Source organism: Festucalex cinctus, chromosome 1 (genome assembly GCF_051991245.1).
Source record: "Festucalex cinctus isolate MCC-2025b chromosome 1, RoL_Fcin_1.0, whole genome shotgun sequence".
In the NCBI taxonomy this organism is placed as follows: Eukaryota; Metazoa; Chordata; class Actinopteri; order Syngnathiformes; family Syngnathidae; genus Festucalex; species Festucalex cinctus.
The window spans coordinates 46,403,135-46,419,364 of record NC_135411.1 but is presented as its reverse complement, the minus strand read 5'-3'; the positions used below and the strand labels follow the sequence as shown (position 1 = coordinate 46,419,364).

At 42.7% G+C, this 16,230-nt stretch overlaps 1 protein-coding gene across 2 annotated transcripts; it reads left to right on the top strand.

Annotated features, from left to right (window-relative positions):
* The first annotated feature begins 4,138 nt into the window (after positions 1–4,138).
* LOC144031073 (volume-regulated anion channel subunit LRRC8D-like) lies at positions 4,139–16,015 on the top strand. Of its 2 annotated transcripts, none has more exons than XM_077537786.1 (2): positions 4,139–4,284; positions 13,124–16,015. In XM_077537786.1, exon 2 carries the CDS (start codon positions 13,126–13,128, stop codon positions 15,634–15,636), a length of 2,511 nt encoding a protein of 836 aa, XP_077393912.1. In that variant the 5' UTR covers positions 4,139–4,284; positions 13,124–13,125; the 3' UTR covers positions 15,637–16,015. The 2 variants fall into 2 exon arrangements, with proteins under 2 accessions (XP_077393912.1, XP_077393921.1); XM_077537795.1 differs by lacking the exon at positions 4,139–4,284 and adding an exon at positions 4,711–4,832.
* Positions 16,016–16,230: the final 215 nt, after the last annotated feature.

Below are 16,230 nucleotides of genomic sequence, written 5' to 3'. Positions count from 1 at the left end.
CAAGGACTGACCCTTGAGGGACCCCACATGTCATGGCCTTTCGATCAGATTCAAAATTTCCAATGGTCACAAAGTAACTCCTTTCCTCCAAATAGGACCTGAACCATTTAAGGACTGTTCCATTTAACCCCACCCAAGTTTCCAGCCTGTCTAACAGTATATTATGATCAATCGTGTCAAATGCTGCACTGAGGTCCAACAAGACGAGCACTGATACTTTCCCTGCATCAGTGCTCAATCTTATATCATTCAGTACTTTAATCAGAGCTGTTTCTGTACTGTGATGAGGTCGGAAACCTGACTGGAATTTATCCAAAAGTCCGTTTAAGCTCAAAAAATTGCTGAGTTGATTAAAAACCACTTTTTCAACTATTTTAGTTACGAAGGGAAGGTTTGCGATTGGTCTATAATTTGCTAGCAGGGAGACATCCAGTGTTCTCTTTTTTAGAATGGGCTTGACGGCGGCTACTTTCAGACATTTAGGAAGTTCACCTGATTGAAGTGAGCAATTAATTATTTGTTGTAAATCGATCTGAACAGATTTCACAATGGTTTTGAAAAAGCCAGATGGAATTGTGTCAAGACAGCTCGTGGAAGGTTTCAATTGCTGAACCAAGTCTACTACAGTATTTTGATCCACTGAGTCAAATTCTGTCATGGTAATTAAATTATTCCTAGGTGATTTTAAGTGCAGCATCGTTTTGTTATTTTGCTGGTTTGTAACAATGTTTGACCTGATGGCTTGTACTTTTTCACTAAAGTAGCAGGCAAATTCATTGCATTTATCTGTTGAGAGGAGTTCTGGCGCTGTTTGATTTGGGGGATTTGTAAGTTTGTCAACCACGCCAAATAGAGTGCGTGTATTGTTGAGGTTCCTACTAATAATTTCAGAAAAGTGTTGTTGTCTAGCTATTACTAACTCTTGGTTAAAATGACAAAGACATTGTCTGTACAGGTCAAAATGAACTTGGAGTTTAGTTTTTCTCCACTTTCGCTCTGCTTTTCTGCATTTAGATTTCAAAGTCATTATGTTGGTAGTACACCTCCAAGGTGTTTTAGTTCGGGATGAAATGGTCTTAGTTTTAATAGGAGCAACAGCATCCAAAACATTTGAGATTTTTGAGGTGAATTCATCCAGAAGTTCATCAACGGTCTCTGCATTTACAGTTGGTGATGCAGCCATTAATTCCATAAACATGTTGCTTGTATTCTCATTTATGTACCTTTTTTTAATCGAGACAGTAGTTGTTTGAACTTCTGGGATTGTTTGTAATTTAAAAAACACACAGGAATGATCTGAAATAGCCAGATCTTTCACCTCAACAGATAAAATGTCCACACCTTTAGAGATGACGAGATCAAGAATGTGACCTTGATTGTGTGTTGGACCTTTTACATGTTGTGAGAGACCAAAAGTATCAAGTATATTACAAAATTCTTTGGTATTTTTATCCAAGTTGTTGTCAACATGAATGTTAAAGTCTCCAGTTAAGACCAGATAATCATAGTCGGTACAAATTACTGACAGCATTTCTTCAAATTCCTCCATGAATCTGCCTTTTTGTTTTGGAGGTCTATAAATTATGACAATGACGATGTTTGGTTCACCTTTTACCAAAAGACTAAGATATTCAAATGAATTAAAGCTTCCCAATGAAATTTCTTTACACTGAAATAGAGATTTAAAAATGGCAGCAAGTCCACCACCTTTTTTGCCATTACGACATTTGTTCATGAAATTAAAATTTGTTGGTGTTGCCTCATTGAGAACCGTGTTGCAGGAACCTTCTGTTAGCCATGTTTCACTGAGGAGAAATAAGTCAAGATCATATGTCATAATAATGTCATGAATCAACAATGATTTGTTAACTAGTGATCTTGTATTTAGTAGCGCTAGTCTCACAGTGGCAATCGGAGACGCTGGTTTAGTCAGAGGTTCACAAGCTATACTGACTAGGTTTGTAGCTTCTGACTTATTTCTTCTCATTTCTTTTGCCAACTTTCTACTTCTTGTAATCACAGGAATGCTACAAGCTTCCTTGGGTCCTGACTTATTCTGGGAACACACGTTTTTTATATTGTATATGTAGTCTGGACCCAAAACATATCAGACCGAGCTATAGTTGAGATTCTCCATAGCCAAAGATGGAGGTCGGCGGGTGGGGAGCTGTATGCTGAGGCTTGGTGGAGTCAGACGATTAGTGGATAGCTGAATGTGGCGTCTTGGGGGGAGCATGGGCGAACCGTCATCAGCAGGCAGCTGCCTGGAGAGACTTTTATTTAGCTGTATGGACAGATTGACCAGATTGCTCAACCTGTTGGTGAGACTCGCTGGCGAGTCAGTCATCGGGTCATTCGGGGGCGGTGCACAGCGCGGGGGTGCATCCGGCAGTGAATCCGGTAGTGGCGCTGTCTGGCAGGTGTCGCTTGGGGGCGATGAACAGCGCAGGGGTGCATCTGGTAGTGAAACTGGTGGTGGTGGTGGTCGTGGTGGTGTTTGGCAGGTGTCGTTCGGGAGCAGGGGAGCTGGATGTTCGGTGTTTGGAGTGTGGGCAGATGAGGACAAATCAATCTGTTCTGAAGGGCAGGGAGTGCAAGATAGTGAGCCAGCCTCACCAGATCCTCTTCTTATCGGTTGTTGTGTTTCATGTCCTTTGTTTTGGGAACATAGCGTCCAGTGACGCACGCTATGGAAGATGTTGGCTGTCAGTAATCTGACTCCCTGCTTATTGAGATAAATCCCATTGCGTTGGAAAAGATGGCGACGTTCACAAAACATAGAAAAATTGTCAATAAAGTTCACTGAGTAAGAAGCACAGATGCTTTTCAGCCATCTCGAGAGTGACATAATCCGACTGAAACGCTCATCACCTGGTCGGACAGTAGGCAGAGGACCACTCAGAAAAACCTCTGCGTTTAGGCATATTATCTTGTGTAGAAGGGTAATAAAGTCTTGCTTCAGTATCTCAGACTGTTTTTTCAACACATCGAATGCTCCTGTGTGAATCACAATCGATCTCACAGTCGGGTAGTCAGTCGCAATCTTGTCGACTTTTTCAGAAATGTCCAGCACCATGTCATTAGCAAAACACAGAACTTTTGTGTTTTTTCTGCTGCACAGACGTTTAACACCAAACAAGGCTTTGCCGCCTATTATCAGTGTTTGTGTTTCAGTAGCTGAACGGATTTGCTGAGGAGGTCCGGTTTCATACCTTTGACTGGTGCTGTGATCCCCCGAGGCTTGCTGGCTCGGCGACAGCACGGCAAACCTGTTTCTCAGTTCGATATCAGTATTTTGTCTTCGTCGGCCAAGAGACGGTTTCCTTTTTCTTGCTGGTACCAACGTCCAAGACTGATTTCTTGGGGTTGAGGTAGCCTTTTGCATAGGCCGACGTGTTTCCTCAGGCATTAGTTGGCGGTCAGGTCCAGCTGTTGGGCGACGACTCCTCAGTTTTGGCTTTGCTCCCAGCACATTCCACAGAGGGTCGGTGGATGGAGCTAGCTGTTTGTTAGCATGCTCATGACCACCGTTTGGAGACATTGGCAGTGTGGTGTCATTCCACGATTTTCCATTCACCTCCACAAACATTTCAAGGCGGTGCATTCTTGTCTCCAGCACTGCCATCTTCTGAAGAAGTTTGTGGTATTCATCGGTCGAGATGGAAGGCATCATTCGTCCAGCCATGCTGCTAGTAGCAGTCGCGTGCTGATTAGCAGGCCGTGCTCACGTTATCGTGAGGAGTTTCCCAAAAAAAAAAAAAAAAATGTTGAAAAATGCGCCCAGCTGGTTGTATCTACCAAACAAAAAGGTAGTACAGCCACATCGAGGCAAATATCCAGGAAAAATCCCAGAAAAAGAAAGAAAAAAAGAAGTTATCAGCTGAAAGAATGCAAAGCAAAGCAGGAGCAGAGCAGATTGCGTCTACACACTAGGAAAGCAGGAAGCATAGTTATATAGTTATATAGTCCATAGGAGAGCTGAAACGACATTTCTGCCTCGGATACCGCTGAGATAATCGTAGTCAAGCTAACGGCAGTATGCATGACAGTACACGGGGCTGTGGGAAACCAAATTCCAAAATAAACCTCACTTTACCAAGTAGTATATGTAGATCAATGCATTGTAACACTTTTATTTTGAAGTTGTTACCGGAAGCTTGTCATCGGGAATGTAGCTGTGCACCTCTATTCGGAGTTTGTGAACAATGGCAGTATAAATGCACTAAACTGTTGGGCCAGACGTCAGTAACACAACTTAGTCCTGAAGTCACGTTCAAGCCCCAGGTAAGAGGCTAAGACATAATTATGCTGATGTTGTATTGTACGGCGCCTGTTGCCAACGTTTAGCCGTGACTGCTAGCTGACAGCGAGCTAACAGCAGTGTTAGCCGTCATGTGCAACCCTTAAACCGGACGCTGGTTTGGCCGCCTTTTCAGCCGTGTTTGAGTTTATTAATGACGAACGAATTGAGTCATCTGAATGGCTCGTCAATGTGAACGATGGGAACGAGTCTTTATTGACAACGGACAACGACCCCTTATTGACAACGGACAACGACCCCCCCCCCACACACACACACACACACACACTATAGTGCGCCAAGCATTCGCTTTTGGAGGGAGAGTCGTCTTCGTACATTACCGCCAATCAAACAATTTAGTGGCTCGTTAAGGTCTGAAACAGGCAAAAAAAACAAAACAAAAAACACTGCTCGTTGCGCGTGTCATGCATGGCAGAAGTAAAGAACACAACAACAGGATCGGCCGGCGTACAATAGCAACTCCAGTGCGATGAGCAGGGGGAGAGGAAAAGCTCGCCAGCAAGTCCTAGAAGTGAGTAACTACAGAGTAGATTTGATAAATGACAGCTAGACAATCAAAACACGCTCGCTGGTGCAGCGTACACACATGCTGGCCAATGTATGTAGTGTTGTACATACACATTTATATTTTCCTGTGTTCTATAAAATCATGAAACCTTATTGAATGTTATTTTTTAAGACTATTCCATATGTCAAAATGAAACAATGATCGGCGCAACCTGTGAAGCATCACCAGTCCTACAGAAGTGTAGACTATGGTGTGAAAGTGGACAGAGAGAGCAAAACATTATTGTTGCTGAAAATACACCTCGAGTCTGATGTACAGTGTTCCCACTTAATTTTGTGAGGAATATAAGTGGTCAAGAAAATGGATGGATATAATGCACAAAACAATACTGAGGTCTATTTTTGTTCATTGTTCACTAAATATTATAATTTGTTTTATAACATATACTATGTTTGCCTCATGATAAAAAAAGAGGACATTTTTTGGGCTACTTAAAAAAAAAGAAAAAAAAAAAAAAAAAAAAAAAGAAAGGTGACAATTGAGAGTATACCCACTTCTCCAGTGACCAGTACACTGATTAGGCCTTAACAATTAAATCAAATTCAAACTGACATTGCAGTGTAATGTAATTTCAAATAGTAAAGGATGCAATTTTGAAATTATTATTATTTTTAAATATATTGTGTCTAGACAAATTTGGTGCTTAAGAAGTGCAGTCCACATGTATGCTAGGAATGTAACGATATCCAAACATCAAGATACGATATTATCACGATATGAAGGTCACGATACGATAATTATCACAATATTGTGGGGGCGTTGGCGATATTTAAAAAAGTTCCCAATATTGTAAATAAGAGAGCTCCTACTAAAAAAAAAAAGAGCACAATATTGTGCTTTTGTACATAACAGCAATGCATATAAACCACCTACAATCTCTAATAACAATATTGAGGCACTAACTTGGTAATGCAAGCACACATTGATCGCTTCACAAGCAAATTAGGTTCCCCTTCATCTGACAATTAGCATAGATTTTAAACATAGAAGGCCAAAACATCCCTAATAAAAATTAAATTGCACTAATTAACTAGCCACTAGAGGGTGCTAAAATTGCACAAATGGAAATCAACCTGACTTTTTTAACAGATGTGCTCCTTTTAAATATTGTGACCATGACGACGACGATATTGTGGCTGTTTTAATATCACGATATTGCCCTTATCGTGACATCCCTAATGTATACATATCTTTTCTTTTCTTTTTCTTTTTTTTCTTTTTTTTTAATGAAACATGAAAGTTAAAGTGCAACAGATTTGTTTGCATGATGTACTCTGAATTATGACTTACCCACTTGTGTTCATGCCACACTTGTTTGGTAAAATTTTGTTAGTTTTGTTGTAGTGAATGCTTAAAATACTGCAAGTGGGTATTAAGTTAAATGTAGTTAATGTACATACTTAACGGTCCATCCATCCATTTCCTACACCGCTTACTCCACACAAGGGTCGCGGGGGTGCTGGAACCTATCCCACGTGGCTTCGGGCAATAGGCGGGGTACACCCTGAACTGGATGCCAGCCAATTGCAGATACTTAATGGTCTTTAATATTAATTCATACTTCATTCCCCTTAATATTAGTGTAAACCTAACTAACATATAAGAGCCAAACATTTATGCATAATAAATCTGATATTGTTTATTGTATTGCCTTTGACAAGTATACTTGTCAATTACATTTTTTTTCTACGAGGCTACAAGTAGATGGGGGAGAATCTGATGATGCTCCACTGTAAATGTCAGACTTAGAAACGACTTTACTGATGCACAACCACCAGTAGATGACATCATAGTCTCATTTTATATGAAAATAAACACAATGTGAGAGTCCATGGGAGTAATAACTGCATTTTCTGAAACCTATATTAGGACCTTGGAGACCCCCCCCAAAAAAAAACAAAAACAAAACAAACAATATAATAATTGCTCTCAATAAAACCACTCTTATTATTTTTAACATTCGCTTTTACTGATTTTAATTATTATTTGTTAGACCGTACAGTGCAATTTTCCTTAATTAAAACACAAATTGAAAAAAAATTTTAATTAAAAAAATGTATATTTCAAATAGATTTGACTGTGCCCTGCGATTGGCTGGCAACCAGTCCAGGGTGTCCCCCGCCTACTGCCCAGAGCCAGCTGAGATAGGCGCCAGCACCCCCCGCGACCCTTGTGAGGAATAAGCGGTCAAGAAGATGGATAGATGGATAGATTTGACTTAAAAGTAAATTGGGTTCCAAGCTTGGTCACGAAATGAATGAAACTCCGTACGTGAAGGTACCACTAAACTTTCACCCAGGCTTCCCCAGTCCTCGTCCAGGTTTGAGATGTTTCTTTCCTCCAACACACTTGATTCATATAAACAGCATTCAGCTCATCAACAAGCTCTGCAGAAGCCTGATACCGATCCTGAGCTTGATAATCAGAGTCAGGTGTGTTGGAGAATGGAAACATCTAAAACCTGCAGGACTCCAGCCCTCGAGGACCAGTATTGGGGAAGCATGGGTTACACATTGACACTATGTAAATGCAAGTTGAATCAGAGTTTTAGCAACTTTATGGGAAGCACCTGTGAGTTAACCCTCTTGACAAGACAGGTTTAACTTTGTGACCTGATTTAGGCTTACCAAAAAGAGACATGTTGAACACAGATTTTTCATGTTTGACCGTAAGTAACAAATAACATCATTTTCGTAGGGGGTTGTTGAGTCTTCACATAATCAATGAGCTTTGTCTAAGCCAGTGGTGGGCAAACTCGCTCCTCGAAGGCCGGAGTCTTGCAGGTTTTGGATGTTTCCCTGCTCCAACACAGCTGATTCCAATCAACAGGATCTGTATCAGTCTTATGCAGCGCTTGCTGATGAGCTGATCATATCATATATCAGCTGTGTTGGAGAAGGGAATTATCCAAAACCCGCAGGATTCCGGCCCTTGTGGACCGAGTTTTCCCACCCCTGGTCTAAGCTGTTGTCTTACTACGCTCAAATGTAAATAGCTATGGAGGAACCTCTTAGGTTGACAATTCGTTTTGGGATGCTGGCCGACTTCTGAAGGAAAAATGTCATGTGAGACCCCGGAAAGTTTCTCCAAGGCTACGCCAGCATGCTGATCAACTGCGTTTCATATGAATGTGTACGGGGTTTGACAGGGCAAAAACTCGACAGCATGACAGGACAGAGACTACTAGGGTGTCTCGGCTCTCTGAAATGCTTCGGAGAACTGAGGCAGACACACTGCACACTTGCACCCGTCAATGGGAACGCGCAACTGAGGGGCACAATGGTGGAAGCGCTAGCAACAGGACCCGGCCCACACGTCGCAAACAGCAACCGGAAACATCGCAAGTGTGTGACACCCGGAAGTCAGAAGTCCCGCCTCCTCCGTGGCATATACTCCATAAGTCTGTATTAGTATAACTACATTTCCCGTGATTCTTAGTTCCGGGAGCAACAAGTATTACTAGTTCCGTTTTGACTAAAGCTTGGTTCACACGGCAAGATTTTAAAATTGTCGGCCGATTTCCAATCTTTGACAGACACCACACGTGAAGAGAAAAAATCACGGGAGTTCCAGTTTTGAACGTACCGTGCATGGTGTGCGGCCACGCTGCACAATCAACACACTCCACACGAGCCGAGTTCATTCAAGAATGTGACGGGAAGTCTCGCAAAACCTCTCGAGATTAAACGTGGCTTCCGAGTCGTCAACATGAGTCGATCCTGGTTTTCAGCCGAAAAAGCGGCATAAAAAGAAAAGGTGTTGTTTAAAACCCCTGGGCATTATCTTATTTTGAAATGACTTGGTCAGAACCATCAAAAACCCGAAACCGGTCACAATAAAGCCTAAGGGCTATAGGAGTGTAAATGGGCACTGGCGAGACATCGCTTGCCCTCGGCTCGGTGCTGGCGGCGCGGGTTGGCGTCCCACCCGGAGACCACATTTATTTGTGGAGAATGTGTGTGCCTGTATTAAAAAAAAACAACAACAAATAATTAAAAAACTATATATATATATACTAATAGCGCGAGCACGGACTTTCTGCTGCGTCATGACTGTTTTGATTTTGGAGTCCCCACCGGCTTCCTCGCTGGCTCGCTTTCTGATTGGCTGCACGTCACTGTCAATCTGCTGCGCGGAGCGAAATCGGCCAAAAAATCCAACATCTTGGATATGCCCGATTTCAAGTCGGGGGTCCTTCCGAGCGCCGACATCGGGAGGCGCCGTGTGTGGTGACAATACACACAGCAGGATTATCTGTGAAGATTATCGGTTGCGTCTCGGCGCGTCCTTACGATTGTTGGGAGGGGAAATTCGGGGCTAAAATCGGGCCAATTCTCCTGCCGTGTGAACCAGGCTTTACACGTGCACCTGCTAGTCAAGTCAAGTTTATTTCTATCGCCCTTAATCACACAAAAAGTCTCAAAGGGCTTCACATGCCCTCAGTTAACAAATACCAATGACATCCCCTGATCGAACCACAAAAGGGCAAGGAAAAACTTTAAAAAAAAAAAAAAAAAAACTTGAAAAGGGGCCGCAGATGTGCTAATGACTAGATGAGAAAAAGGAGACAGAGCGAGAGAATGTGCATATTAATGTGAGAGACTAACGAATGAAAACGAGTCGACTAGGGGTGTGAATTGCCTAGTACCTGACGATTCGATTCGTATCACGATTCACAGGTCACGATTCGATTCGATACCGATTAATCCCGATACGAATGGTCACGATTCGATACCGATTAATCCCGATACGAATTTATAAGTCGATTGTTGCGATTTTTTTCCATTCAAATTTAGAAAATACTATCAGTAAATTTGTACATGTACACTGTAAGATTTGTATGAATATATTTATCTAAAACTTGAGGCTTATAACCGTGAGCCACTGTACACAAACAGTTTGCAATCTGTTTCACATTTGAACAGCATTAAAATAAAAATATTAAGGCTTAATGTGCCGTTCATATAACATTCTTCCATGCTCAAGGTGTGAATCCTAAAAAAAAAAAAAAAAAAAAAAAAAAAAAAAAAAAAATCGATTCTGCCGATTATTGAATCGATTCGAGAATCGCGCGATGTAGTATCGCGATATATCGCCGAATCGATTTTTTTTAACACCCCTAGAGTCGACAATAAAAGACGATGAACAGAAAGGCTGAGATCCTTTCTTTGCCGTTGATTACAAACAAGTGTGGAATTACTACATCATGTGACTTCATTAGTCTCAAGGCCTCAGTATGCTTCTGCGTCGGGCTCGCACGGGGGGGGTTACGGCGTTGCTCCGCTCGTGCGTTTGCCTTCCGACTTGTGCGCAATACACATCACAATACACATCGGTGTCTGCTGGAGTTTCACACCAAGTCCCGCTGTTGCTATGGCTGGGCCGCCACAGAGTGGCGATTCCTCTGCATTTTATGACGGATTCAGGAAGTTCAATTTAATTCAGAAACACGAAACAAAGCCGGGGGGAGAGTAAGTTCATCACCGTGGCAATTAATTATTGCCAATTTGCACCGGTGTCGGCCGTAAACTTGCCAAAACACAACAGCCGTGCGCTTAGCGAACACAGTTTTTTATTTTTTTATTTTTGTTATTGTTGTTTTCCGCCTCTCGTCCCAGGCACATATCCACATGCACAGCCGTGGTCTCCGAGCAGGGAAGTCGATTTGCGCCGCAATGGTGTCAAAGTCCGGTCATCAAGGGCCTGAGTCCTGCATGTTGTAGAGGTTTCCCACGTTCAACACAACTGATTCATATTTAAGCACATCAGCAAACTCTGCAGGATCCTGATAATTATCCTGATCATTGAATCAGGTGTGTTGGAGTAGAGAAACCTTTTGACACATGTAATCGAAAGGCTCTACTTCAAATGAAGCGTTTTGGACCAACTTTGACCCATTCAGGCTTATATAAGAAATTTAATTGTATTTTAGTAAGAGAAAGGCAGCAATTTGTTATTCTGGAGGAAACGGCGACAACTAAATCACACAGTATGAATTTTCTTAAAGCAGCTATATGTAAGATTTAAAATTTCAAATCTCTACTGCCACCTGTGGCCGAAAACAAACTGCACGCTCGTACACGCCGCGCGCACTCGTACGTGCACGACCTCAATACTGAAGACTGGGCTCTTCATATCCAATTAAACTATGTTTTCAGAGGTAAGAAGTTTTATAATGTTATACAAAGCTGGCCACTTCACGGAATGAGACTCTCGATCCCCACTAAACAATTGATGTCCACGGGACGTGCAGATCATATTGCTTTAGTCGGTCAAAGTCCAGTCCTGTGCTGTACTCCAAAACGATGTGCAAATTACGTCAATTAATTGGACCTCATTCCGATGTTAATATGCAGTTAAATATTGTAGTCACCCCGCTCGACGGACGTCAACCTGATTCTAGTCATTATTAGTGTATGTCGCCCCCAGGCTAGCGTCATTGTGCATGAGCCGAAAGGTGGGCTGTCATTTATGGAAATTGACTATTGTGAAAAACATAAAGACCCATTCACTACTTAGTGTGCTACGCCCGTGAATGTTATCGCCATTCAGTAGTACCGTTCACATTCCGTTAGCATAATGTAGCTACAATAGGCTGTTTTCACGGAGGAAAATAAGGCGACATTTAGCCTGATTGAAACGCCGCGGAATGGAGGAATTCAAGGACTTCAACCAATATTTAGTTTAGCAGGATTACTATCGCGGCAACACATCATCAGTAGGGTAAAACTAACCTGTCTCACGACGGTCTAACCCCAGCTCACGTTCCCTATTAGTGGGTGAACAATCCAACGCTTGGTGAATTCTGCTTCACAATGATAGGAAGAGCCGACATCGAAGGATCAAAAAGCGACGTCGCTATGAACGCTTGGCCGCCACAAGCCAGTCGGTTCTTCATAAAGTCATTCTGTTCTACTACATTCAACTTTGCCGCCCCTTTCACGCTAAATGTTGCCGTCCACCTCACTTTCACCCCAATAGTTACGACCGAGAAGTGATCGATCTTGAGGTTACTGCTATTTGAAAACAACACATTTTCTTCTAAATGTCAAGACCCTCGCTTCTTACCTTTTGGAGGAGATAGAAAGCCAGCTGTGAATCACTTTTCTAATCCAAGTCCGATCTCAACTCTCTCCACCGCTGAAATGTCAATCCACTGTTCACTCTCGTTCTTGCCCGGATTCGGTCACTATCAAGTTTAGATTTTATTTTTTTTTCGTGGCACTTGACATTGTTTTCTTTTCTTTTTTTTTTTTTTTAAGCAGCCTTCCACGGAGTAACAGCGGGTGTCTGGGGCAGCGAAAATCTGTACTAGTTCCGTCTTCGCGCGACAGGAAACAACTGACGATGACGCGCATGACGTCACATCCTGCAGACAGAGGGCGGGAAATTCGAAGGATTCGGACCGGACGCTTCCTAAATAATATTGGCCAGAGGCTTGTAGGAGTACCCATTGTGAACAGCTAAAATGTAGATCTACTAATTAGAATATGTTTCAGTCATAAATGGTCAAATAAAAAGGCTATTGTTAAGATATTTTTTGGGGAAATCCTACATAGAGTAACTTTAAATAATCACAAGATCTAATACTAGTGTATTAATACTTGGGCTGTCAAAGTTAAAGCGTTAATAGATTAATTAATCACGGAAAATTGTTGCATTAATCACATATTAATGCAAATTAATCGCACTATTTTTTTGGACCGCACTTGAGCCTTGAACGTAACCGCGGATGGTTACATTGAATGCAACGCAGGTCAGTGATTAGATCAATGCACGGCATTCCTACGCCTGTTGTTCCAAAATGAGCGGGGTGACTCCAGTTGGTGTGCTCGGTGGTAAATTTCGCTTTTAAAAAACAAAACAAAAAAACACCCAGATGGGATTCTAGATAAAACAAAAGTAATTTGCGTTTAATTAATTAATAATTGCTGCATTGCACCCAATTGATATGATGCTGTTACGTTTTGAGCAATACACGCATGCACGCAATTGCGTACATGCATTTAATCAATGTTTGCAAATGACATTCAGATTATAAAATGCGTTAATGTCAAAATATTGCGGTATTTTTTATTTATTTTAAATTACGCGAATACGCAAGTAATTTAGCTGATTAATCGTGATTAATAAAAATTAAAAAGTGTGATTAATCAGATAAAAAATGTTAATCGTTTGGCAGCACTAATTAATACTCGAATACGATTAACCGATTCTCCTTCCTCTTGTTGCAGAAATGTTCACAGTGACCGAGGTTGCGTCCTTGAATGATATCCATCCAACGTACCGCATCTTGAAGCCATGGTGGGATGTCTTAATGGAATACCTGAGCGTGGTCATGCTCATGTTGGCATTATTGTCCATGACCATGCAGATCACCAAGGACCAGCTAGCTTGCCTTCCTATCATGGAGGAATCAGAGGAGAACAACGCCAAACGGGGTATGCAGCAAGTAGCTGCTGCGATGGACACAAAGAAGCTGTTAGAAAGAGATGTAGATAATTTTCAAGCCCAGTATGACAACAATCAGAGGGAGGGAGAGAAATACAATAATCAACCTCAGGCATCGGGAATCAATACAAATTTCAACTTTAATCAGTTTTTGTTTATCAACCAAATGTGCTATTACCATGTCTTGCCCTGGTATTCCAAATTCTTCCCCTACCTTATCCTGATCAACACTGTTGTTCTTATGGGCACCAGCAACTTCTGGTTCAAATTTCCCAAGACAAGCTCCAAAATAGAACACTTTGTCTCGATTCTGGGTCGCTGTTTCGAGTCTCCGTGGACCACTAAGGCCGTGTCCGAAACAGCCTGTGAAGAGTCTGAGAAGAACAAGCAGAAGTTGAGCGGCACAGCTTCTGCACAGCAGAATGCATCTTTAGGGGGACCTGGTGAAGGTACAAGTTCCATCTTAACCTCCCCTATGCTTGAAAGTGTGGTGGTCTCTGCTGATAAGCCCATTGCTGAAGCCCCGACGGCGAGTATGCCCATTTTGGATAAAAAGGACGGCGAGCAGGCCAAAGCCCTGTTTGAGAAAGTGCGAAAGTTCCGAGCTCACGTAGAGGACGATGATTTTATTTACAGGTTTTACGCCGCACAAACCATTTTCAAAACGGCCACATTTATTTCAATGCTGTCCTGCACATCAAGCTTTTTGGTGAAAATTAATTTTACACACATCTGTGAGACTAATGTCACAGTGCTGATCGGGTATAGAAAGTTCCTTTGTACGCACAACATGGCGTTCATGTTTGACAAGATGCTGATTTGTTACATAGCTCTGATGATAATGTATGGGATGGTGTGTTTCTACTCCCTATTTTGGGTATTCCGAGGACCTCTGAAAGATTATTCTTTTGAGAAAGTCAGGGAAGAGAGCAGCTTTAGTGACATTCCAGATGTCAAAAATGACTTTGCATTCCTCTTACACATGGTTGACCAATACGACCAACTCTACGCCAAGCGCTTCGCCCTCTTCCTGTCTGAGGTGAGCGAAAACAAGCTGAGGGAGATCAGCCTCAATCACGAGTGGAACTTCGAAAAAGCGAAGAAGTGCGTGACCCGTAACGCACAAGATCAGCAGGAACTGCACCTTAAGAATCTCTTCGGTCTTCCAAACGTGGTCTTCGACCTCACCGACTTGGAGGTACTCAAGCTGGAGAAGATTCCGGAGGTCAGATTCACCGCTAACGTCTCTCAGATGACCAGTCTGAGGGAACTGCACCTCTACGAGTGTCCCGCCAAGGTGGAGCAGACCGGTTTTGCGTTCCTCCGCGACCATCTTAACAGCCTTCACATCAGTTTCACTGACGTCGCCGAGATCCCAACGTGGGTGTTCTTTCTGAGGAATTTGCGACAACTTACCATCATTGGGAACTTGAGCTCAGACATTAACAGGATGGTGGGGTTGGAATCCATGCGGGACTTGAGGCATTTAAAGACATTGTGCCTGAAATGCAACCTCCCAAAATTGCCGACCAACATCACAGACGTGTCGCAGCACCTGGTGAAATTAATGGTGCACAATGATGGCATAAAACTATTTGGACTGAATGCTCTGAAAAAAATGACCAACCTCAGGGACCTGGAATTGCACAGTTGCGAGCTGGAGAATATTCCTCACGCTATTTTCAGCTTGTTCAACCTGCAGGAGCTTGATCTGAAGTCCAACAACATCCGGACCATAGAGGAGATTGTCAGCCTCCAGCACCTCAAGAGTCTGACGTGTCTCAAATTGTGGCACAACAAAATCACAGTAATCCCATCCTCCATTTCCCAGGGCAAGTCTCTGGAGGCTCTCCACCTCTCACACAACAAACTGCAGTCCCTGCCACCAGCATTGTTCAAGCTACCTAAACTACAATATTTGGATTTGGCCTACAACTTAATCCAGGTGCTGCCGCCAGAGGTTGGTCTCCTGCTGAACATGCTGCACCTCGACATCACTTACAACAAGCTGGAGACGTTGCCCAATAATCTGTTCAAATGCACCAAGATGAGGGTGCTTTGCTTGGGCCACAACGACCTTATGGAACTGTCGGAGGCTGTGGGCGAGCTGGTTCACCTCAATCATCTGGAGTTGAAGGGAAACAGTTTGGAAAAGCTGCCCGCGCAGCTCGGCAACTGCCGCCGGCTGCGAAGAAGTGAGTTCCAGGTGGAGGATCACCTTTACATGACTTTGCCCGTGGAGGTCAGGGAGAGCATCAGCCGAGACAGCAAAATGGACAGTACAAGTGTCTTATAAGCGAGGGTTCTAAAACCTTTTGAGTCCAGGGAGAAATAATTTCAACAACAACCCCCCGCCCTTCAAAATCTTAATCCACATAAGTAAACATATAGTAGTAGGTAGTCATTTCGTAGTAATATATAGTAGTTTTTTAAAGAATTGGCATTGCCAGGATGCATTACACTACAGTCAACCCGCACATATTTGAGGTTCGGCATTTGTGAATTGACATTCCCAGATTTTTATTTAGTGCTAAGGCCAAAGCAATGAAAGTATTGCTTCATCACCATTGTAGTGTATGGCATGCCTGAACGTACGTCTGTTACGTGATGACTTAATGGAACGTGACGTGTGTACGCAGGAAGATGAAATAAAGGCGGCAATGTGTGCAATGCAAGTCTGGTCTGCTCAGTGGTGTTGAAATAAGACAGAAACACTACAATTGGCGACGAGGAGTTAATTTAAAGTGAGTAAACGTGACCGAAAAGACCCGTCGTCGTTGAGGAGTTGTTACGCACAGTAACCGCGCATGCAACCTAACGAAGAGGAGGAGAAGACGACGAGGAGAAAGAAATGTCGCTGTTTACCAGCGGTTGCTCTCTTCGATGTACT

Bases quoted from the DNA above. Each gene is read 5' to 3' on its own strand.
- LOC144031073 (XM_077537786.1), top strand. From the start codon at position 13,126: ATGTTCACAGTGACCGAGGTTGCGTCCTTGAATGATATCCATCCAACG.